A 26,103-nucleotide genomic window follows, 5' to 3' on the forward strand; every position below is an offset into this window, starting at 1 on the left:
TGTTAATATCCAAAGTTAAATCAAACTAGAAAACGAGGGTAGAAGGGATAATTAAACATATGTCTATCAATGTTAGGCACTATTCTTATTAAGCATTTTTTTGGGTGCTTAATCGTGTGAATGGGAGGACTCGAATCTGAAACCTCCTACTTACACTTTCTCCTCAAAAATCATTCAATCCATTCCTCACTTTATTCTTATTAAGTTGATTTCCCGAAAAAACGATGAATTTTGTGGGACAGAGGGAGTATATATGACTAACAAAATTTAGATTCACCAATTTCAAATTTCCAAATTTAATTGGAAATCGGTTGGTAATTCAGTAATTCTCACATTTCGTCACCCCTCCCCTTCCAAGGGGTATGTATATATGCCACTTTTCAAAAACTTGGGGGTGTAAATAATTTGATCCTAAAGCTAAGGGAGTTATATTTGTAGGTTTGGCTTGGGCATTTTCCAAGTTCAAAACGCCCACGGCTATAGTATACTTTACCAACGTACACCTCGTGGAAATGGGCTGCGCCTGCAACCCTTCTGCCTCTCCCCGCCACCGTCCGCTACCACAACTGCGGTTACTATCAACACGCCTTGTGAAAAAAATAATAAATTTTGTGGGACAAAGGGAGTATATATGACCAACAGAATTTAGATTCACCAATTTCAATTTTTCAAATTTAATTGGAAATCGGTTGGTAATTCAGTAATTTTCACATTTCCTCAGCCCTTCCCTTCCAAGGGGTATATATGCCACTTTTCAAAAACTCAGGGGTGTAAATAATTTTACCCTAAAACTAAGGGAGTTATATTTGTAGGTTTGGCTTGGCATTTTCCAAGTTCAAAACGCCCGCGGCTAGAGTACAGTTGATCAACGTACGCCTCGTGGAAATGGGCTGCGCCTGCATCCCTTTCTGCCTCTCCCCACCACCGTCCGCCACCACAACCGCCGTCACCATCACCACCACCACCACCAAAGCCATCCCTGTCTTCTCTGCCTCTCTCAACCCTTCTCAGCCACCACATACTAAACCCTTCTTTCTCCACCTCTTCTCTCCCTCTCCCCAACCCTCTAAACCTCATCAAAACCCCACTTTTCCCCCGCCCAAAATCTTCTCTTCCTCCTACAACAACAACAAAAATAGTTCAGGCGGCGGAAGTGGTGGGGGACGTGGTGGTAATGGAGATAATGATGATTGGAATAGTTTTTTCAATTTTGACAAAAACCCATTATTCCTCTGCCTTTTTTCTCGTAGTTTAGCTAATCAAGATGACATTTTTGTTACTAACTTGAATTTAAGGACATTGTTTCTGTTCTTGATATCTGCATCAGCTTCAATTAATTGTTGCTTTTCTTTAGCCTCGTTAGCAGAAGCAAAAACAGCTGAGAAAGAAAAAGAAGGAGAAGATTTAGTAGTTTTTGAAATCAGGGGTGGGAAGAAAATTGGGTTGGTGCCAGATTATGCAAAGGATGAGTTTATTGTTCCTAAAACTATTTGGTCATTTTGGAGATGCTGGTGGGGGAAAGGATCTGAAGAAAAGGATAGGATTTCAATGGGAAATTTGTGGGTTCAGTGCAAGGATTTGCTGACGAATTTGCTGTTGCCAGAAGGGTTCCCAGAGAGTGTTACAAGTGATTATTTGGAGTATTCACTTTGGAGAGGAGTTCAAGGTGTTGCTGCCCAAATAAGTGGGGTTCTGGCCACTCAAGTAAGGCTCTTTTTCTTGCATTTTCGTGATCTTGTTTTCGTTTTGTCTTTGCTGCTATAGCGTTGCAATTTGTATTGGAATATTTGTTAGGATATGGTAGTTCTCTAAAGCTAAATGAATAATAACAGAATCAAAACTAGGTGTAGTTACAAGTGGGACATTGAATGCTAAAGTTTAATTGTGATAATACTAGACTCTTAGACGAAAAGCTAATAGAGCATTCAGTAATAGCTGGAGAGAGCACGTGCACATTGAGTGTGCTATAATCTGTGAATTGGCGAAAAGTTCATTCTTTGGCAAAGACTATAGGCGTGGAAAAATGATCCTTCATGTGAGAGTCTGACATTTATGTTTTTGGGTTTTTGAACCACTTTTTGGATTTCTGTCCATCATGCTTTATTGGGTTATACGAGGAATACGAGTATGCAATTATGCACCTACATTTCCTTCCCTTCTACAGATGACAGAGATACCTCTAAGCACATTGATTAGTATTGTTCATGAATACTGGGTTAATCAAGTTTTGACTTAAATATATCAAAGGAATGAAAACTCGAGGCTTTACGTGCCACTTTTGTAATAGTAGAGGCTAAATTGACACTAACAGTAGAATTAAGGAACTAATGGTAGATTTGAGGAACCAACTTTGCTAACTTTCCTGTTAGATGTATAAATTTTGTACGTCATTGCATATTCATTCGGTGTGTGACTGTCAAATTATGTGAAGCCTGCCATACATGGATGACAATTCGGACATATACTTTATCCCTCAAAATGGGTTTTTTTGAGCCTTTGCCTGGACTTTTAAAGCTTATGGTGTAATTTAAATACTAGGCCTTGCTTTATGCTGTTGGATTGGGTAAAGGAGCCATTCCAACTGCAGCGGCTGTGAATTGGGTGCTCAAGGATGGAATTGGGTACCTCAGCAAGATATTATTTTCAAATTATGGGAGGCATTTTGATGTCAATCCGAAGGGCTGGAGGTTGTTTGCAGACCTCTTGGAAAATGCAGCTTTTGGATTGGAGATATTGACTCCTGCATTTCCACATTTTTTTGTTCCCATTGGTGCTGTTGCTGGAGCAGGAAGATCTGCAGCTGCACTTATCCAGGTGAGCTCAAGTATTCTTGTAGCCAACGGCATATTTTATCCTGGTAAGCATTTTCTACTCGTTTAGTATGCTGGCTGGAACAGCCATTCCGACTTTGTTGTCATTTTGCTGTGTTTGTTATGATTAATTAGATTTAGGAAAGCTGATTATTACTAAGTCCTAGACTACATAGTCTGCACCGGGGCTTAAGGTAGATTCCTACTTTAACTAGAAAGAAAAAAACAGGATGCCTCTAACTTGCCCTCAAATGCTCTGACTTTTTCTCACTTCACTTTGCTGCAAGCCCACAGATGTAACCAGTTGTTGTAAGCTGGAGAATAGTGTGTCGTGATTCATTTAACATTATTATCTGTACATGTGGGTGTTCATATCAAATTCATTTATGTTTTATGCCAAACTGATGTATGATAATATTTTTATCAAACATGAAATTGACCAACCACTAAAGTATAATGAGAATTTTATTTTTGATTTAAATTGACAAACCATGAAATGAGAATGAGCATGGGGTAGGAAACTTCTTCAGGCTTGAATATGCATTCCACTCGAAGCTGTTGGATCCAACAAGTGCTGCCTTATTTTTAAATGTCTTATTGAATGCAACGTATATGGTACATGGTTGCTTGCTAAAACAAGAAACTCTTTGAACTGACAGGCTGCAACAAGAAGCTGTTTCTATGCTGGCTTTGCAGCTCAGAGAAATTTTGCTGAGGTAAGCTTTTCTTGGTAAGACTTATATTCAAGAATTTGCTTGCTTAGGTTTTGGGAAGTAAGAAGCTTCTCTAGGACCATATGGATTTTGAGTATTTCATTTCCAATGATATGTTGACTACCTGCTTGCTAGTTATCCTACGAGCAATAGTCTTCTAATGGAATAATTGATGCAGGTAATAGCAAAGGGAGAAGCTCAGGGAATGGTGAGCAAATCTGTTGGAATTCTGCTTGGCATAGCTGTAGCTAACTGCATTCAATCTTCTACCCCTCTGGCTCTTGCTACTTTTGGTGTCGTAACATGGGTCCACATGTTCTGCAATCTGAAATCATATCAGTCCATACAACTGAGGACTTTCAACCCATACCGTGCAAGTACTTTTCTGCCCCTATTGAGATAGATTTACTAATGAATTAATTTTTCCTACACTGACAATGTATACACTGTTAACCGTGGATGAATGACAACTATGCAAATTTTGAATTTCTACTTTCGTAGATGTGTCATGGATCCAACGGTGATGGTGTATATATTGTCACTATATATAAGTTTTACTCTTTACTAATTGGTTTTGCATGGCTGTTATTATTTGTTCTATATCCATTTGAAAGACCGTGTGTGTAGAGTTTGATGATGTTTAAATTGCGCTTTACATTTGCACTCCATCTATTATCTAGTATTTGGATACTACTACAAATATTTATTTGGTAAGTTATTGCGCCGATATAATTTAAGATGGTTTGTGAAGTATAATTCCTAACTGTGGAGGATTTGTTACAATAATGAAGGGTTAAAATAGGAACATGGTTAACATTGAAATTGTAGTTATACGTGTCATGTCATCCTGTGGGTTTGGGAATTGTAGCAGTGTTGAGTTATACCTATTTATAGCATGATAAAAGTCTGCTTGTAGTCGATTTCAGTATTGTACACTTATATTTCCCACCATGAAATGATTGCATTGGTAAGAAGCATATGGAATGTCCAAAATGAAACTCTTGCACTAAATAAAATACTACATGAAGTAAAATTACAGTTGTCACAAGAATGGCGTGGTTATAAATGATCCACCATGTTTATCTACAGCAGATTTAAAAAAAAAAAAGCCTCTTGAAAACTTACAATTCTTGGGTCCGTTTGGATTAGCTGTTTTTGGGGTTGTTTTTCAAAAACAGCACTGTAGCATTTCGTTTTTCAAATACAAGTCCGTTTGGATTAGTTGTTTTTGGGGTTATTTTTCAAAAATTATATAAAAAACTTTTACTATAGATGTTTTATGGTTTATTTTTAAATGTATTTTTAAAACATATTTTCGAGTATTTTTATAATTTATAATTTTTATATTTTTATAACAATATATAATTATACATTTATAAATATTTATAAATAAATAAATTTATATAAAAATATATAAATGTATTATATTATATATAATACATAATACAAATATATTTATAAATGTATAAATTATAAATGAATATTATATAAATGTATAAATGTATAAATTATAATTTTTATATTTTTATATTTTTATATTTATATACATTTATGTATTTATAATAAATTTATTAATATTTATAAATAAATATATTTAAATATTTATAAATAAATATATTTGTACTTTTATAAATAAATATATTTGTACTTTTATAAATAAATATATTCATATATTTATATATAAATGTATTATATTATATATAATACATAATATAAATATATTTATAAATGTTTAAATGTATATTACTATAAATATATAAATTATAAATGAATATTATATAAATGTATATTATAATTTATAATTTATAATTTATATGTGGATTAGATTTATATACATTTATGCATTTATAATACAATTATAAATATTTATAAATAAATATATTTATATATTTATGAATAAACATATTTATATATTATTCTAAATAAGTAAGTGTATTATATTTATAAATAAATTTATATATTATATATAAATAAATAAGAGTATTATATTTATTTATTTATTATATATTATATTTATAAATAAATAAATAAATGTATTATAAGTGTATTATATTATATATAATACATAATATAAATATATTTGTAAATGTATAAATGTATATTATTATAAATGTGTATAAATTATAAATGAATATTATATAAATGTATATTATAATTTATAATTTATAATTTTTATGCTTTTATATTTATATACATTTATGCATTTATAATACAATTATAAATATTTATAAATAAATATATTTATGTATTATGTATAAATAAATAAGTATATTATATTTATAAATAAATTTATAAATTATATATAAATAAATAAGTGTATTATATTTATTTATTATATATTATATTTATAAATAAATATATAAATGTATTATAATTGTATTATATTATATATAATACATAATATAAATATATTTATAAATATATAAATGTATATTATTATAAATGTGTATAAATTATAAATGAATATTATATAAATGTATAAATTAATATATTATAAATATATATTAATACTATGTATAAATGTATTAATGTAATAAATATAAATGTATACATTTATTAATATTATGTATATTAATATAAATGTATAAATGAATTATATTATATATAATACATAATATAAATGTATATTATAAATATACATAAATATATATATTATGTTTAAATGTACATTTATATAAATGTTCAATATATAATATATATTATGTATATATTAAATATATATAATATATAACATTTATATAAATGTATAATAACATATTTATAATATATATAATTTATATAATATATAATATTTATATAAATATATAAAAATATATTTTATATAAAGTAAAATATTTATAATATGTGTAAATAAATATATTTAAATTAATATAATATATATATCCTATACATAATTGAAATATATAAGTTGAAATAAACATATTAAATATGTATTTGGAGTTGTTTTTGATATATTGTTTGGATATTGGTGTTTTTGGAGTTGTTTTTGAAATACACATTTACTGTAGCATTTGGATTGTGAAAAACAGTTTTTCAAAAACAGGCCCAAAAACAAGAATCCAAACGGACCCCTTGATTCTCCACCTGCTCACCTAGGCCTGACCACTTTAAGTGGAGTTGCTTTGAAAAGAAGAAAGTGACAGACCAGATCAGGTGATCCATGCATTGGAAGTGGATTAACCAAAATAAGTATTTAACACAGAGAAAAAAAGGTTGCAATATCCAAGACAATCCTTTCTTGAAAGCAAGGGTAGAATTCTTGATTTATATTCTTTGTATTCCAGTACTTTTTGGGAGTTCAAATTGGACTGGAATTGGGATTGTGTTACACAGTAATTAAGAGAGTTTCTTTAGTACACAATTCCAATTTCATTTCACATAAAAAACCAAACATACTAGCCTTTTTTTGCATGGCTTCCAACTTATTACCTTAATTTCAGAATTTTATTTTCTTTTATAGGTTTTGTTTTCAAATGAGTATCACATCATTGTATTCATTTTCCTACAAATTAAAGGATTTCTTTGACTTGTTTCCATTATTGTCCGATTTTGCTCCACAGGTTTGGTCTTCAGTGAATATCTGCTCAGTGGTCTAGTTCCTTCAGTTAAAGAGGTCAACGATGAGGAGCCGCTTTTTCCTGCTGTTCCAATTCTAAATACAAAGCCAGCAGATAGAGTAAGTTGCAATTGATTTTTTTTATGCTATTGGTGTATATATTTGGTTTATGAGATCTCCATATTGGTTATCTTTTCCTGTCCCTTATCATGAATGCTATAAGTAAAAGTGGATGAATGATTGCAAGAATATTCACAGCAAGAGATACTAGATAAACTGATTATGTGTATTAGTTTGGCATTGTGACATTGCGGCCTCGTCTCCTTTTCTTCAGATTTAAGTGAAAGCATATATAAGCATTAGAAGTTTTGAGAAGCTAAATGCTGTTTTGAGAAGAATCTTGAAGGCTGCTTCTTGATTATCTTGTTTCAGCGTAACATAAGCTAAAAGCAGAAGTAAAGGCAAAGCATAGCACTGCAAAACAAATTTTGACATTGAAAAGGGGTACACTAAGCTGTTTCTAAGACACTAAGAACAAGCTTTAGCCCCAAATAGTAGGTGGCTACCTTACTGGTTAGTTTCATAATGTATAAATCTATGGTCTAAACTTGTTATCGTTTACTAGGATCATTTGTTTTGGTATTCTGGTCTCCTGGTTGTAGAGGAGCAACTCCAGTCTTACCATTGTAGATTTTCTACTTCTGTCTTCCCTTGTATGTTGCTTTTGCAATAGTCTAAAATGAAAGAAATGATTTGAAATAGATCTACATTTGAATTGGAACCCACTCTAGGATCTTATTGATATGTCAGACAGTGCAACCATTGATGTTCACTCTTCTTCTGGACAAGATTTGATCTCTTTAATGTTGCCATATATCATGTTGGCTGTGGCTGGAAATACAGGATTTACGTATCTTAATTCGTTTTATTCTTGTCTACTCTGTACAGGTACAAATGGAAATACTGTCCGTCGAAGCGAAGGAAGCAGCTGCTCATATTGAGCACCGTTTGCAGCTGGGTTCTAAGCTCTCTGATGTTGTTAGGAATAGAGAGGACGCACATGCTTTGTTTGGTTTATACAAAGACGAAGGCTACATTCTGACCGAACATGAAGGAAGATTTTGTGTAAGCGAAATGCAGTGTAGTTTTCTTCTTAGGTGTATAGTTTGTTGTCCTTGTTTTATTGCTCTTTCTTCCATTAATTCTTCAATCTAAAGATATTTGACTTTTATACTTTCTGGTTTTTTGTGCTACATGACATTTTTCGAACCTACCTGCGACTGTGATAAGATAAATCCACATTTCTCAAACAGTACTTTAGTTGTAGTTACTTCCATCCCCTGAAACAGTTTCTATTTTCATTTTGGAATTCCTTGGTCTAGCTGTTAATGAAGGGAGTTTAATGACATTTAATGATGGAAAAGGTATGAAAACAATTGTCCATTTGACAGGTCATTAGCAGCCTGGAGAATTATTAGTGTTGACTGATTGAGGTGGCTTTTACATGACAAGTGTTGGAGAGGGAGTGGTATTACTAAAGGTGGTGAGGATAACATCACCAAAGGCAGCTTCCTGATGTTCTAAATTTGGACTTATATCTCTGGGACGGTTTCATAAGACAGAATATAAACCTCAAAGAACATTGTAAGAAAGCTGCTGAACTTTGAAATCTCTTGTAATTCCAAAGTTTTCCTTAGGAAGAATAAGAGGGGAGGTTCTATGACTGTCAGATGCAGGCACTTTTGTTGAAAATCTAGGACAAAAGAATGCTTAATAGGAGGTGAGGTTCCATGTATTGAAAAGTTGGATTGAAGATCTTTGTGTAATGTTGAATTTAAGGGAGATCGGTTTACCTTTATTCAGTCATTAGTCTACATAATTTCTGGTTCAATTTGCTTATTCTGCCAAAAGTTGAATGATGGATGTGCTCAATTTTTGATATCTTTTACTGCTTCATTTTCATTGTCAACATTCTTTGAGACTTTGTTCATCACACAGCTAATGTTGCGAGGAACTGTATCATTTTGAATGAGGTGGTAAAAGTTGGAGTCCTGTCTATATGTTTATTCAGTGCTAGAGTTGTGTTTTGTGTCAATACTGCACATTGTCAGAAGCTCTTTGGCTGTTCAGAATATATTCAATCTTGTACAAAGTGCCTAGACGTATACAATTGGCTTGGAGACTGCTTGATGCTTTGCTTCTTGGTTGACCCTTTAGGCTTGCTAGCTGCTGTCAAATGGTTCTAATTCACTACTACTTTCTGTCCTGATGCTCTTCTATATGTGGTCCTTGATCAGGTAGTACTGAAAGAGAGCTGTTCACCACAAGATATGCTGAAGTCAATGTTTCAAGTTAGTTATTTGTACTGGTTAGAAAATAATGCGGGGATAAAGTCAAGCTGTGCATCTGATGACTGCAAACCAGAGGGTAAACTACATATGTCTCTAGAATACGTGCGATGGGAATATAACCATGTCAAAAGTGACAGTGAAGTAGCAGGATGGGTTACTGATGGTCTTATAGCTAGGCCCTTGCCAAACAGAATACGTCCAGGAAGTGCAACTGCCTTTCGGGCTTCTGAAGGTTGATATAATGAGAGTAATGCGGTTGCTCTTTGGCAATTGCACATTGTCTCTATTTCCGAAGAACCAAGAGAGATATTTCCGTGGAAGTCAGTTGTAACCAACCACGATAGTTCCTGCTGAGCTGATTTCTTCGGGTAAAGTTTATAATATTCCTCTACGAGAGAAGAATTGTGATTTGATGGTGAGGCATCGTCTGTGGAAGGATACATTGGATCCTCAGATCACTTGTGCTTGAGCATGCGAGTGGCTGAGTGAATAATCTGACACACGGAGAATGAAACTTCTAAGAAATGGTTAGCATCTCCAATTTTTCTCTGAAATGGTTGCTGATGGAAGCTGTCCAGATTATGAAAAGGTTTCCTTCCTATCTTTTTACGGAAAATGGATTCTGAAGAGGGGATCTGGTTTTGGTTACCTTTCAGAACTGAAATTTGAGTCTTGTGCTAATTGCATGGTTTAGCTTATGTTGTTACCAGTAAATACCATTTTGAAAGATGGGAAGTTGGGAGCGGGGCTAAAGATTCTGGCTGAGGGGATATACATGCATAGGATTATTTTGTAAATTAGAGAAACTAGATTGTTATGATAGACTTATGCATCACACTAATACTAGGCTGATTAAATCTTTGTTCACAGAGCAAAAGTCTGTGTGATCTTTTTGCTTTTTATTTTCTATGAAGTATGGTTGAAGAACAACAAAGTTCTAAAACCTATAATGATCGTATTATCGAAAAGAAAATCTAATGAACCAAAGGATTGATTCAAAATCCCACACCTGTCTTAATTGTCGTCTATTCCAATTAATCTTCACTTGGAAGTATCAAATCATAAACATGCTCTTGCAATAATCTTAAAAATCTATTACTCAACAACACCATAAGCTGTACCATATAAACTTAAAATAGACAGATAACAGGGTAGGAAACAACTCAAGATTTTAGCCAACAGCTACTAGGGCTATTGGTAAAATCTTGGTGGAAGTGGGAGGTCAAGAGACCAAACCTTGCTTTCTATCAACCACTTTCAGTGACTTCCTTCGACGGTGGTTTCTGTCGGTTAGGTTCTCCCTCCCTTTAGAATATAATAGAGTAGGTTATAGAATGTTATCGTCACAAATGCATTTGGAAGGAAAGGAGGAAAGAGATATAAAATTAATGGTAATACTGCTGTTTAAGGTAGAGTTGAAGCTTATGATTTATGAGCTAGTATTGACTTTCTCGACTGCAATTCTTCCTCTTATTTTATCGCTCATATGTAATGTCATCCCAACTTGAAGCATTCGTTTGTGAGGGATATCATAGATCTTATTGCTTTGCCTCAGATTTCTCTTCAAGACATTGCAAGCGTAGTTTATCATGAAATCGCTTTCCTGTACTAGCTCCCTTGGCAGCAACAACATCATGTTCCCCTAATATGTTAGCCACTCCTGCATGCCTTGCCTTGTCAACCAGTTCAATATCTCTTTCCATCGCTTTCTTATTCTTGGTAGATTCCACTCGTGTGGCACCATCATCCACTTAGTTATTTTTGCCTAACAACTCTTGATCGATCATTATCTCTAAAAACTAAAAAAGGGAGGGAAAACACTCTTCTTTATTATTCTTTTGGATTACACAATGTACAAATATATACACAAGTGTAACCTAATTTAGATCCTAATATCATGTTAATCTAAATCAATCTATTATTTAATTAATATATGATACTATAATCAAAACAAATCAAATCAAATCTTTCTTAATATATACAATATCAAATTATATCATATATTTATGATTTCTATAATATCAGATCACATATCTTCAACATTCCCCCTCAAGATGGCGTATAGATGTTAATCATACCCATCTTGCCACAAATATAATCAATTCTAGGACCATTTAGAGGATTAATGAAAATATCAGCTAATTGTTCTCCAGTTTTCACATGACTGGTTAAGATTAGGTTTTGTTGAATTTTTTCACGAATAAAGTGGCAATCAACTTCGATATACTTTGTTCTCTCATGAAAAACTGAATTTGATGCTATATGAAGGACAACTTGATTGTCACATCATAACTTCATTGGAAGTGCATTATTGATTCCCATCTCACACAATAATTAATGTATCCATAGAAGCTCATAAGTGGATTGAGCCATAGACCGGTATTCAGACTCTACACTAGAACGAGATACTACATTTTGTTTCTTACTTTTCCATGATACCAAATTACCTCCAACGAAGACACAATATCCAGTTGAAGATTTTCGATTAATTTTAGAACCTGCCCAATCTGCATTTGAAAAGCATTCAACATGAGAATGACCATAATTACCATATAGTATACCATGTCCTGGAGCTCCTTTAAAATAACATAAGATTTGCTCTAAAACTGTCCAATGGATGGTTCTTGGTGAGAACATAAATTGACTCGCAATACTAACCAGATATGTAATATCCGGACGAGTCACAGTAAGATAATTCAACTTCTCCACTAATCTCCGGTACATTTCAGAATCTGAGAATAACTCTCCATCATCTACTGTAAGTTGCATGTTGGGAATCATTGGTGCACTACATGACTTAGCACCTAACTTTCCTGTTACTTTCAAAAGATAAAGGACATACTTCCTTTGGCATAAGAAAATACCTTGTTTATACCTTGTAACCTCAATGCCTAAAAAATATTTCAACATACTGAAATTCTTTGTCTGAAAACGCGATTGAAGAAAATTTTTAAGAGCTGCAATACCTATATTATTACTGCCAGTAATAACAATATCATCAATATAAACAACTAATAGGATAATACCAATTTCAGATTATTGATAAAAGACAGAATAATCAGAATTATACTTCTTCATGCCAAACTCTTGAACCACCTCACTGAATCTCCCAAACTAAGTACGAGAACTCTGTTTTAAGCCATATAATGACTTTCGAAGTCTACAAACCTTACAAGACTCTTTCTGAGCAACAAATCTGGGTGGTTGATACATATAAATTTCCTCTTGTAAATCTCCATGAAGGAATGCATTCTTAACATCTAACTGGTACAAAGGCCAATTATTAGTAGCAACAAGGAAAATAAATAATCGAACAGATGTGAATTTTGCTATGGGAGAAAACGTGTCTGAATAATCCACCCCATATGTTTGAGCATACCTTTTTGCAACAAGATGAGCTTTGAGGCGAGCAACAGAACCATCATAATTGACTTTCACAGCAAACACCCATTTACAACCAATAGGTTTCTTACTTGTTGGTAGATGAATCAAGTCCCAAGTACCATTATTGTCTAGAACTATTATTTCTTCCTCCACAGCAGCCCGCCAACCATGATATTTCAAAGTCTCAGATAAGTGTTGAGAAAAAAATATTGAATCTAAAGAAGTAGTAAAACAATGCAAGGAGGGAGACAAATGATTAAATGAAGCAAATGATGAAACGGGATAAGTGCACTGTCTTTTACCTTTTCTTAAAGCAATAGGTAAATCAAGATTGGAATCTGGAGACTGAGGAAGCGGTGGATCAAAACTCGGATCTATAGACGGAGAAGGTGGTGGAGAATGTGCGTCTGTGTTGAGGACGACGCGAATATAGTTGAGTGACTGGTGGTCTCGTAGGAACAGTTGTTGTAACAGTGTAGACTAGAATATCATCTTCTTTTCCCTTACTACTGTAGACATTAGACTCAAGAAAAAATGAATGTCTCAAAAAATGTAATATCAGCAGAGACTAAATAACGATTTAAAATTGGAGAATAACATCTATACTCTTTTTGAAGACGTAAATAACCCAAAAACACACATTTGAGAGATTTGAAATCTAATTTAGACACCTGAGAATGGGTATCATGAACAAAACAAGTACATCCAAATATATGTGGCTCAATGAAAAATAAAGATTGGGTTGGAAACAAAATTGAATAAGAAATCTCACTAACAAGCACAGAAGATGGCATGCGATTAATTAAGAAACAGGCTGTTGAAACAGTATCTACCCAAAATTATTTAGGAACCTTCATGCGAAATAGGAGGGCTCTAGCAACTTCTAATAAGTGCCTATTTTTTCTTTCAACAGCACCATTTTATGGTTGTGTGTCAGGACATGAAGATTGGTGAAAGATTTCATTTTCTGACATATATGAATTAAAGGATTTAGAAAAGTACTTTTTGCATTATCACTTCCCAAAATGTGAATAGACACATTAAATTATGTTTTTATTTCAGTATAAAAGGAACAAAAGATACTAAGTAAATCTGAACGACTTCTTATTAAATATAACCAAGTAACATGACAGTAGTCATCAACAAAGGTGACAAAATATTTAAAACTAGATTTAGATACTATTGGACATAGGCTCTATATATTAGAGTGTATATAGCCCGTTTATTGGCTCTAAATAAGGCAAACGATGATGTTTGGCAAATTGGCATGACTCACAATCTAAATGGGATAAATTCTAAAAGTTTGAAAGCAACTTCTTCAAGATGGCTAGAGATGGATGACCCAAACGACAGTAAATTTCAAGTCGAGTCAAAGTGGAGGAAGATGCAACAGGTTTCGGCACTTTCATTGAAGAGGTTTTAAGTGTATACAGGCTGCCAGACTCGCGTCCTTTACCAATAATTTTCCCCGTCATAAGATTCTAAAAAACACAATATTCAGGAAAGAATGAGACAGAGCACTTGAGAGCTTTTGTAATTTTACTGATTGAGAGTAGATTAAAAGAGAAATTAGATAAGCATAAGACTGAAGATAAGGGGATAGATGACATACGAATTATTACACCAGACCCCATAACTGAAGCACATAACCCATCAGCCAAAGTAACATTCGGATGATCTTTGTTAGGATTAAAAGAGGAGAGGATATCTTCATTACCGGTCATATGATCTGTTGCACCGGAATCGATGATCCATTTGTTAGAAGATAACATAAGACATGTAGTAGATTTACCTGAGTGATCAATAGAAAGAGGATTGGTATTAGAAGATGGGTTAGCAGATTTTTGTGAGACCTGAAACTAAATAAAGCGAGCAAACTCATCAGCAGAGATGAGTACGAATTTATCAAAAGGTGCATAATTGTTTTCTTGGGTTGCAAAATTTGCAAACGGGGGATGCTGTTGAGGTCTATCATGAAGGTCCCAACACGTACGTATAGTATGACCTGATTTCTTATAATGATAACAGACTCGTTGATTTGAGTTATATTGTTCATGACCAACAATCCCACCGGTCTCATTTTTGTCACTGTTTCTACTATTATTTTCTCGACCAACTCCACTTTGACTCACGAGAGCATTAGTAACAGTAGAAGTAGACAAATATCACTCGATTGTTAACACTCGTGTGAAAGTGTCATGGAGAAAAACAATTTCTGGGTTAGAGAGAATTTGTGTTCGAGCAGCATCAAACTCAATTAGTAATCCTGCAAGAAAACTCATTACAACCATTTGTTCCCGTTGAGACTATTGAATTTTTACATCAGTACTAAAAAGAAAGAGAGAATTCAATTCCTCATATACTCGTTTAAAATTCATAAAATATTCTATAAGAGATCTCTGCTGTTTTTTCAATCGGTAAAATTTCTTACAAATATCATATATATGATTTAAATTAGCCTTACCAGAATACAAGAAAGCCAAATAATCCATAAGATCTTTAACAAATTCACAATGATTGATGAGACTGACTATCTCATTATCAATAGAGTTTCGGACCTGCAAAAATAGTTTTGCATCTTCTCTTAGCTAAACTTTCTTTTCTTCCCCATCAACTGGTGGGTCATTAGTGAGATGATCATCTCTATCGATGCTGCGCAAATATATCCAAATAATTTTACTTCAATTCAAAAAAAAAATTTCACTCAGTTTGTGTTCAGTAATCTTCGATGTTGTAGGAATAACATCAGAAATTACTGCTTTCATCTCTCTACTACTACTTTTCATATTTGTCATTATAATTCACACAAGAAAGAACTAAAAGTGACTCAATAGGATCATGTCAAAAGACAAACTAATAACCAAGTTTAAAGCTTTGATACCATGAAAACTAAAAAAGGGAGAGAAAATACTCTTCTTCATTATTCTTTTGGACTACACAATGTACAAATATATACACAAGTGTAACCTATTTAGATCCTAAAATCATGCTAATCTAAATCAATCTATTACCTAATTAATATCTGATACTATAGTCAAAATAAATCAAATCTAATTTTTTCTAATATCTATAATATCAAATCAAATCATATATTTATGATTTCTATAATATCAAATCACATATCTTTAACAGTCTCGAGAAAACATATAGTTTTCCATTACAAATCTCTTCAACCTTTCAACGAGTAATTTGTCGAAGGGTTCTTTCTCATTGTGCACATCTGTGTACCCATATCTGACGACACAATGAAACGCATTGAGATCAATAGATTGTGCTCTCTGAAAATGGAATCGCTCTTCCACCGAAACTTTGCTTATAGGCAAGGTTTTGATGGATACAAGAACCAAAACTGAGTGGAGAGTTGGTACATTAGCCACATAATGCTCAAAAATTGGTGGAATGCTCTGAGCAAGTTCTGAATAGAAGACTGCGAGCCCAGGCATACGATGAGAGTCTGTGCCTAAAACTATATCCTTGAACTTATCAGGAGAAACCTTGTGCTCTAACTCGAAGCAGTACTTCTTTTCTATACACATGGTTCCAGACGAACATGATAAACATTAGGACCAAAGCAAAAACTAATGGCAAATAGCCTCCCTCATTAAACTTGTAGAGAACTGAGCTAAGATACAAAAGCTCCGTCGAACCAATGACGAGCACAAACAACATCACAAGAATTATATTGGTTTTCCAAATCATGATCATAATGAGTACCAAAAATGGCATTGTGAGAGTCAGGATAGATTCAGGAGAGGTAAAGAAAACTGGTAAGGATAGATTCAGGAGAGTCGTCTGTGTGTTCCCTTTCCCTTCCCCTCTAGTTCCCACATCGGTAGGATGTGGTTTGCATCTTCAGTATTTAGGGTCCTCAGTGGTAGTCAAAAGTTGGTACCTTTTGACTATTGCTGTGGAGTTACTTTAGGTGTTGTGTGTGTGAGTTGTGTTCTTCCGTTGAAAAGAGAGTCATTTACAAGAACCACTGCAATCCCTGCATTATTATTGAAATGAACACTCTGGTTGCTAAAGTTTACTATATTAATTGTAGAACATCTAATTAGAAGGGGACAAAGATTGATTAATTACCATATGCATTACCAAGCTTTTCAGTCGTCCAAAATCCAATGGTGACAATGACACAAGCTAGCATCAAAAGTTAATTGATTTCCGAGATGTAAACTTGGCCTTCATATTGGTGGATGTGTGAACAACTTTTACATGAGGAAAACATCCCAAGGAAAGTTATTATTGGATTATAGAGAATGTTTCTGAGATCATTGCATGACTTCCTGTTATGGCAGCCAAGATAGCCACCACAAAACATTGGCCAGTAAATGTGGTCTGCCACCCGAAAATTAAACAAGACTAGAATAAGAAAAGAATAATCAAGTTTGTCAGTTTAGTACACCAAAGACAAACAAAAGAATGCGCTTTATGGATTAAATTGTTAAAGGAGAGGACCCTTTAACCAAAAATGCAGGATGATAACTAAAAATGTCAAAATTATTTACTGTATTTAATTTTTAAAAACCTTTTGCAATTCTCCCTATCAACATAATAGTTTTTCTGATTTTCATATAGGATTAAGATAAAAAGTTTTCTTTTTTCTTTTTTTTCTTCCAAGGAGCAATGTAAAAGGGAAAGGATACGAAAAGGATAAAAGGAAGTTTTTGAAGTTCAAAGGGTACAATGTGAGAAAATCCATAAATTTAAAAATATTGCTACCTTGAATTTGTAGTAGTTTTTGCATACTAAATCGGTTTACCTAATTAAGCATAAAAAAGGAATAGACTTCTAGAAAGTGTAAGCAACTTCTTCATCTCAAAGATGCTTGCTGAGATAGGAAGCCTGTCCAAGTGGATGCTAATAGCAGTTCTGGGCAAGTCACAGCACACGTGCTTATTTGTAGAGATTGGACACTGAAGTGACCTGGATTTGGGGCAGGGACGGTCATCAGTATGATCGTCCCTGCACGGTTAAGGGCCAAGATTTGCCCTCAAAATTTTGTGCGGCTGAGATAACACCATGTAACTCGATTTCCGCGCCAAGTGTGGAGCCCACCACTATCTGTTGTGAAAATACATCCTGTGAAAAAAAAGTTACACGATGTACAAAGAAAGTTACGCGCAGTTGACAATGACTAAAATTGGCAGGAACGGTTGCACCTGCAACCGTTCGTGCCCCGAGTCCGAAGTGACCTATATCTGCAAATAATGTTAGACTATAGAGGCGTCCATTGTATGTTCCCTTTTTCTTTATGTGCTAAAAAGAGAGAGAGAGAGAGATTAAAAAGGTCTAGGTCATATTGGAAAATGTATCGTGGAAGCACCTTCTGTCATGGAATCGGTGGCTAGTTTAATCCCTCCTACAGCAGGTATAACCAAGGTTTTCAAAATTGCGATCCTACCTAGGATCGTTTTTTGGTTGATAAGATCGGATCATAGAATTGATAGATCCTACAAAAAATGTAATAAATTGTCATATTTATAATTTTTAAGTTTGCAATTCATAAATATAGTAACAAATAATGTAATTCATGTGCAATCAATATTATCATATCATGAATTAAGGTTAAAATTGTGCTATATAAAGTATTTGGGACAATTTGAAAAATATAGAGAAATTTGGGACTACTTATAAAATATTCAAAATGTATTTTGATTAAACTAAACAACTTGTTCTTTCTTGTTGTAAATCCAAATTCAATTATGGAACAATGTACATGGAAAAGTTGACTTTATATGTGTATAAATCATCTTATTAATAAAATAGTTAAACACAATACATTTAGTTAACTACGATTTAGTGATTGATTATTATATCATTTTTTATGTAATAGGATAATTAAATATTACATATATAACAAAATGTTTCAAATATATTTTAATTGATAGAAAAATTGGTATACAATAAACAAATAATTAAAGAAAATTTTGAGAATAGAATTTTGTGCTAAAAAACATGTATTTTGGGTTCAAATTTATAACCCACCACTTATCCACTTAGAATTAGCAAAAGTATTAATTCATTTCTAAAGACACTAAACCATATTAATTTATTATAATAAAGACACAAAACACTAGCTCCATGTGATAACCTATAACAAAGATCATCTATTCACTTTAGTGAATTATATGAGTCAAATTTAAAGATTCATCAAATTTTCTAGGTTTGGAATTGGAGTTAGTTATTTACATGGGTTTAAAGCACTTTGAATATAGTTTACAACGCAACAAACGGTACCCAATTTTGAGTTTTCTACACAAAGATATGGTCAAAATACTAAAATTGTTATTTAATTTATTGAAAATTGTAGGATCGTATCAGAATCGTACGATCGTACGATCCTACGATCCCAATCATAATCTTGTTAATTTAAAACTAATTTTCGATCCTTCTTACGATTTGGATCATTAGCCTTGATCCAGATCGTAAGACCGTACGATCCTTTGATCCGGATCGTAAGACCGTACTAACAATTATCGGTATAACTGCACATAAATCTGTAGGGTCAAGTTCTCCTTTTTCTTCCTTTTCTTGTAAAGTTTGGTATCTCCCTTTAGAGGGAAAAAAAAAAAAAAAAAAAAAAGAGTTCACGTGAGTTTTGTAGCTAAATCTGACATAGTGTATACTTTTTTAGCAACAAACAATTTTTTGTCTTGTCTTCCTGAAAAATGTGACTGGCAAGCATTATTGGCTGCATGTGAATTTAACTTGGCAACTTGGCAAATCTACTGTTTTCAAGCCTGGGTTTGAGTCTAGATGCTCTTCTGCTCCTACTAATCTGCAGATCAGGCTTCGAAATTCGAAACATCTTGATATTCTGCTTCTTGACTTGGAACTAAGCCCACCTTTGCATAACTACACATCAAAGAGTACATTGCAAATGTTACACCCACCACCCCTCACAAAAAAAAAAAGTAAATAAGAATTTGCAAAGTGAATGAAATGCATGGTCTAACTGATTATTTGGTAGTAAATAATAATAATAATAATAACTTGGTAGCTTTATAGGCAAGAATGGGTAAAGCAAAAAGATTTTTTGAATAATTACTGCTCAGATTAGTAATCGATCAATTAATCCATGGACGCCCCACTCGAGAATTATTTCTTGGTGGGTCTGATTGCTCTTGTTAATTAAAGGGTTTTTAAACATTAATTTACCTATACATCAAAGGAGTACAACGAAAAATCATGCCCTTCAAGGTGTAGGCATTGAAATCTAAGCAACGCAAGTTTTTTCTTTTTGTTTGATGAAAACGTACATCTCTTTATTCTTCAAGGTAATCAGAAATTAAGACCTCCTAATTTAATACTGATAAATGGAAAGGGCAGAAGCAGCTCAACTGAAAGGAGAGGAGCGAAGGGGACAGCAACACCCTTAGTCTTGTGTCTGGTTATCGGCTTTAAGCCCTAGACATGCGAGCAATGGCAAAAAAGAAAGTAATGAGGGGAGGAATCGGGGTAACAAAGGAAAGCATTCATCTGCTAATTTTTTGTTCAAATTGCAACTGATCTACAATGGTGGGATTATTATGAATAGATTACAATTCAATGTTTCAACAAAATCACAATTAAACCTTATGTTGGTTCTAGACCAAAAATAAATCATATAAGTAACAATAATTTCTCTAATAAAATTTAACAAATAAATTAACAAAAATGCATACCTCAATATTGCATAAAAAATGCAAATAATTGTACCATAAAAATGTTAATTTGGCATGGGTTGAGACGCGGACCAAGTCGCTCTCTTTAAGACGATTCGCGCCCCTACGAAGTATCTTCCGATGTAGTAGGTCTCAACACATCGCCTCCAGGATACAACAGTCCAGCCTTTTGCACACTGTAGTCTACTCCAATCCACACTATTGGAGCAAGACAAAAACCTCACACTAAGACTGTTCTTTGCCCTATAAACTCTTATAGTAGTGGAGGAAAAATAGAAGATAGTATAGAGATAGCAAAGTATATATTTGGTTTGGTTGATAGATGCCTTATATATAGGCTAAGAAATTAGGAATATTAAAATACCAACATTAATAGGAATTAACACCTCATATTTTAGTTACAAATTGAAAAGTCTAGATTCATTGTATAACCGTAAAAAAAAACTGCTAATAAAAAATTTATGGTACAATTTGTAAGACATAAATCCCATAAGTTACACATTTAAATGTTTCAATTTGTAACTGAAAATTTATGTAAAGAATTTGTAATTTATTTTATTTGAATTCAAAATAAATATGTGATATTTTTTATTAAAATATCCAACAATCCCCCACTTATTTTAATAAAAAAATATAATATTCAAAACTTAACACTTAATAGGGCAAAGATTAAAAATTCATGCATAATGAAGGTGGCAATGCCTTTAAACCTTCACTTAGTGCTCAACAATTCCTGTGCTAGAGTCAAAGTGGACTTAGCCTTTAAACGATGACTACTTGAGGGCACGTGAAATCGTATCACATACATGAACCTTTCAGTGTTCTCAAATAGGTTTCATAATCCAGCACATTTATGGCCTTGTGCTTTATCCCGATTTTCATGAGTTCTCTAGAGAACCAGTCCAAATTCTCATAGGAAGCGGCCCTACTTCCACACTCATATAGGTGAGCCTATCAAGGATGCTCTTATGACTTAGACATCTCACCCATAAGGGCTATAGAACTCATTAAGGGAATAAAAGTCCCAACCTCGCTTATCGTCATAGGATCACAAATGCACTTACATCATAGGGATAGACAATATAATCAAAGTAGTGCATATTAATCAACCAAATCACTCTATGATTCGTTTGTCTCCGACCTAGTTCTTGGGATCTGCAGTCCCTAAGTGGTTGTATCCTCATAGGTGATTTTTAACATATATTAGACTTTTGTCTTATCCCCCTCGATGTGTATCATATCCTTGACTCAGGCTTGAGATTTATTTTTTCAACACAAATAAAATAACAAAGATATGATATTCTCGAATTTTTTCAAATAATCTCTTAGTGGTCCAAATATATGGAACCAATCTTTGATGAGAAAATTTCTCATCCACATATTTTTGCCAAATAGTGTAGGCCTATATTTACTCATATGTAATTTTTTAAATTTTTTTCCATGGCCAGTAGTCTAGTGGTGTACTAGAAGCCATTCTCAAAAAACTCCATGGCTATTTTTGCTTTTGCAAAAATATCAAAAAATATTTCAAGTACCTTCACATCAGGTCATACTTTTCAGTGAATGCTAGTCTGCATAACTCAAATTAGAATAGATTCAAAAAAATAATAATTATGTCATACTCATAAATTGACCAAATAGAATAAGCATATATTTGCTCACATCAAGCAAAGCCACATTAATTTCCATCATTTCTATAATCTTCTCAGTGGCTGGTAATCTAGTAACCCGTCACTGTCATAATCCTCAATGAATTTTCTTTTGCAAGAAAACTTCATAAGTAATTCAACTCTATCCAAATCATGCCTCACTTTTTAATATGTACAACTCAAATTAGAAATTAAGAAAATTCAAAAAAATATAATAGTCAATGCACTATTATGTTTTAATTTCAAAATTCAACTTGCAAGTAATGCAAGCCTTATAATGAAAAATCTCAAGAGTTTCAAAATTCATAGCTACCAGCTTAGTCAACATCCACTGTCCGCGTTTCCATCCAAACAATAGTCTTACTATAGTCATGCTTGGCAAGGAAATTAGGTTGTGTTTGGATTGCATTTTCCATGATTTTTCATGAAAAAATTACTGTAGCGATTTGATGTATGTGAGAAAAAAAAGGTAATAGGGAAATGTGATCACGGAAAACGACGTAATTTTTTGATAGAAAACAGCAATCCAAATAAGGCCAAGTATTCCAGTTTTCATTAAATGCAAAGACAGCCATATAGCAAACATCATGAAATAATTTAATACAAATTCAAAAGTTGTTGGTTGCCTGCAAATTGATGGCCTTTGACTCGAATACATATGTTTCAATGTACAATATCACATTTTCAACTCAAAAGTTCATATTCACAATTTTAACAAAATACAAGTCAAGAGAATAGAATTGTTGAGAATTATATGGCTAATAACTTTATATTTCACAACTTCAAGCCACTAAAGCTATTATCCATGTATATAATTTTTCCTTGGTGGCAGTGTAATCTTTTTTTCATGTATTATCAATACCGTTTATTGCTTGTGAAAATGCAGACCTCAAGCTGGACTAAGATCATATGAATTGAAGACAAAACTAGAGAATTTTAAACCCCCACTATTTAAATATAACTTGAACCCTTATAATTGCAGTTTTTTTTTTTTTGATGCACCTTGATACCACTATTCTTAAGACAATAACTGGCCACGTTATTCATGCATTTCATGGAGTATATATCTTTATCACCAAATTAATCATTTATATGTCATTGCCAAAATTTTCAATCGGAATAAATCTGTTAATATAAGAGACATTGAAAGTTCACTATGTAACATGACAAGCTCATGCGAAAATAGTTGCTTCATACAACATATATTAAAAACTCAAAAATGGCAAAAAATTATTATATTTAGTCTACTAATATACAAAGACATCATGCAAGTACCCTGTTTTTCTTGAACAAACAAATACATGATATTCTGTTAATAATAAGCAACTTGGATTCAAAGGTATATATTGCAAATTATTTATATGCGCTTACATAATATTGATACCAGACTCTAAAGCACATAAAACCAATGGATATTACCCTTACCCTTTCTAGTCTCAGTCTATAATTGTGACCATTCACATGAAATTTCTTGTTTATTAAAGTTTGTCCGGATTATGTTATACACCATGTAAGATTCTTATCGTCGGGATTATGTTAGTTTTATGATTAGATTATTTAGAAGCAAAACATGTAATGATAACTTTATCTTATGCGAAGAGGCTAACTCGTCTTAAAATTGTTGGCTCTAGACCAAAAATAAATCATATAAGTAACAATAATTTCTCTAATAAAATTTAACAAATAAATTAACAAAAATGCATACCTCAATATTGCATAAAAAATGCAAATAATTGTACCATAAAAATGTTAATTTGGCATGGGTTGAAGCATGGACCAAGTCGCTCTCTTTAAGACGATTCGCGCCCCTATGGATTATCCTCCGATGTAGTAGGTCTCAGCACGTTGCTTCCAGGATACAACAGCCCAACCTTTTGCACACCGTAGTCTACTCCAATCTACACTATTGGAGCAAGACAGAAACCTCACACTAACACGGTTATTTGCCCTATAAACTCTTATAGTAGTGGAGGAAAAATAGAAGGTAGTATAGAGATAACAAAGTATATATTTGGTTTGGTTGATAGATGCCTTATATATAGTCTAAGAAATTAGGAATATTAAAATACCAACATTAATAGGAATTAACACCTCATATTTTAGTTACAAATTGAAAAGTCTAGATTCATTGTATAATGGTAAAAAAATTACTAAATGATTTCAAAAAACCTAATCATTACATAAGTTACAAAAGCAAGACATAAATCCCATAAGTTACACATTTAAATGTTTCAATTTGTAACTGAAAATTTATTTAAAGAATTTGTAATTTATTTTATTTGAATTCAAAATAAGTATGTGATATTTTTTATTAAAATATCCAACACCTTATAACTCTAATTCTTGCGGTGTTAACATTGATTGTTTTTAGCATTCGACCAAGCTGTCATTGGCATCAAGAGTACCTAACTGAAAATACAATGTTAGACCAATATCTACTCTATTCTTAAATTGGCCTCTAACAGGGGAGAACCTAACTAGGTAAAATGGGAATTAGAGGGAGAGAAATCCACTTCTAGACTAAAGATGTATATTATTACACACCATTTAGACTTAATTACAGGCATAAAAGTTTGAACCCTAATCTGTTATTGAGACTACGTCTTTATGTGTTGCTTGGTGACATCGAGCCGATATAATACTAGAAAATTGTTTGCATCGTTTCCACAAAATTTTAGATAGAGCAGAAAATACCACTAGAATCGATAGACAAGAATGAAATTAAAAGATAAGATACATGGAAATAGAAGCAAGAGTTCTTAGTTGAGCTAATCGTTACCTTGGCCATTATTATTTGCATGTAGAACAATGAGGACGTATTTGAGGAGAGGTATTAAGGTGAGTGTGTATAGGATCAATCACAAAACTCCAAAAATATCATCGGTGCTCATAATACCATTTGGTAAGGTGCTTGCATACACATGCAGAGGTGACGTTCCAATATCTCCATAAACAACTCCAATGCTCTGGAATGCTGGATGCAATATTGCTGACCACGGTGCACCATTCTTCACAAAGAAAATTATGAAGATTATTACTATTGTTTAATAACTCCAACATAATAAACTTAGTGACAAATTCCAAACAAAATTACCATTATGTGGTTTCTCTGATGCTGAAGAGAATCATGTGACATGTTGTGATACTGATTGGATTGGTGATCAGATGCCTATATAATTTGATTCTCGAAATAATGAAAAAAAAGTTCATAAACAGCCATCAAATGGTGTAGAAATCGTATTATTTAACCTTGGGGTGTCTTTGGTTCCGTGGATTGTGGTCGTGGAATTCGAATCGATGGCCCGAATTCTAATTCTGTCTCTTGAGTTTCAAAATTTTGAACATTCAAGTATACTTGAATTTTGATTCTTGAATCTTGAATACCCCTAATTAATATAAAAAATAGAAGAATGAAAGTTATGTGCTCGGATTATGCTCCATGCAACATGCACCCTAAGGGGTATGCGGTGCTATATGAGTTTGTGCCCAAGTGTGTGTGTGTGTGTTAGGGAGAGAAGGTAAGAGTGGAGATGAGGAAAGGGCAAGGAGCCATGGTGATTATTCTGGTGATACTTGCTGGATTCGAGCATGGGAAAAGAAAATTTCTTTCCTTGCAGTTGCGGTTGAGGAACATCATCGTTGCTGATTGCTACATCTACCACGGTATCATTGGTCTAAATAGCATCTGAAACATGAGCCATTTCGCCAATAGTGCTAGCAGCAGTAGTTAAATCTTTCAGCTCTCCAGATTGAAGAAATAGATCCGTGTGGGCAGGAGGAAATCACTTCCACCATGGGCAATTTATAGACGCAACAAGTGTCATTGTGCATGACTGTGCATTACTCCCTTGCAATTTCATTTGATAGCATCCGCTTTGCCCAATGCCCTAGCCCTTTTACTGATACGGTACTTACCAGGAATTAACTACTCACATGTTTGCTTAGTTGCTGATCACTCCCTCTAAAATGGCCA

The 26,103-nt window shown here is 33.2% G+C and overlaps 1 protein-coding gene and 1 pseudogene across 3 annotated transcripts; one reads left to right on the forward strand and one right to left on the reverse strand.

Moving 5' to 3' along the window:
* The first annotated feature begins 815 nt into the window (after positions 1–815).
* Positions 816–10,307, forward strand: LOC113705642 (protein root UVB sensitive 1, chloroplastic-like). 3 transcript variants are annotated; one of them, XR_003451945.2, is made up of 8 exons: positions 816–1,704; positions 2,539–2,814; positions 3,470–3,526; positions 3,702–3,900; positions 7,084–7,199; positions 8,028–8,204; positions 8,531–8,723; positions 9,377–9,513. XR_003451945.2 is itself a non-coding variant. In XM_027227560.2 (7 exons), exons 1-7 carry the CDS (start codon positions 886–888, stop codon positions 9,384–9,386), a joined length of 1,650 nt encoding a protein of 549 aa, XP_027083361.1. In that variant the 5' UTR covers positions 816–885; the 3' UTR covers positions 9,387–9,520. The 3 variants fall into 3 exon arrangements, 2 of the variants coding, with proteins under 2 accessions (XP_027083361.1, XP_027083359.1); XM_027227560.2 differs by lacking the exon at positions 8,531–8,723 and having other exon boundaries at positions 9,381–9,520; XM_027227558.2 differs by lacking the exon at positions 8,531–8,723 and having other exon boundaries at positions 818–1,704; positions 9,377–10,307.
* A 661-nt stretch (positions 10,308–10,968) lies between these two features.
* Positions 10,969–25,137, reverse strand: LOC113705739 (uncharacterized; annotated as a pseudogene).
* Between the last annotated feature and the right edge of the window lie 966 nt (positions 25,138–26,103).

The sequence above is a fragment of the Coffea arabica genome, chromosome 8c (assembly GCF_036785885.1).
Source record: "Coffea arabica cultivar ET-39 chromosome 8c, Coffea Arabica ET-39 HiFi, whole genome shotgun sequence".
Lineage (NCBI taxonomy): Eukaryota > Viridiplantae > Streptophyta > Magnoliopsida > Gentianales > Rubiaceae > Coffea > Coffea arabica.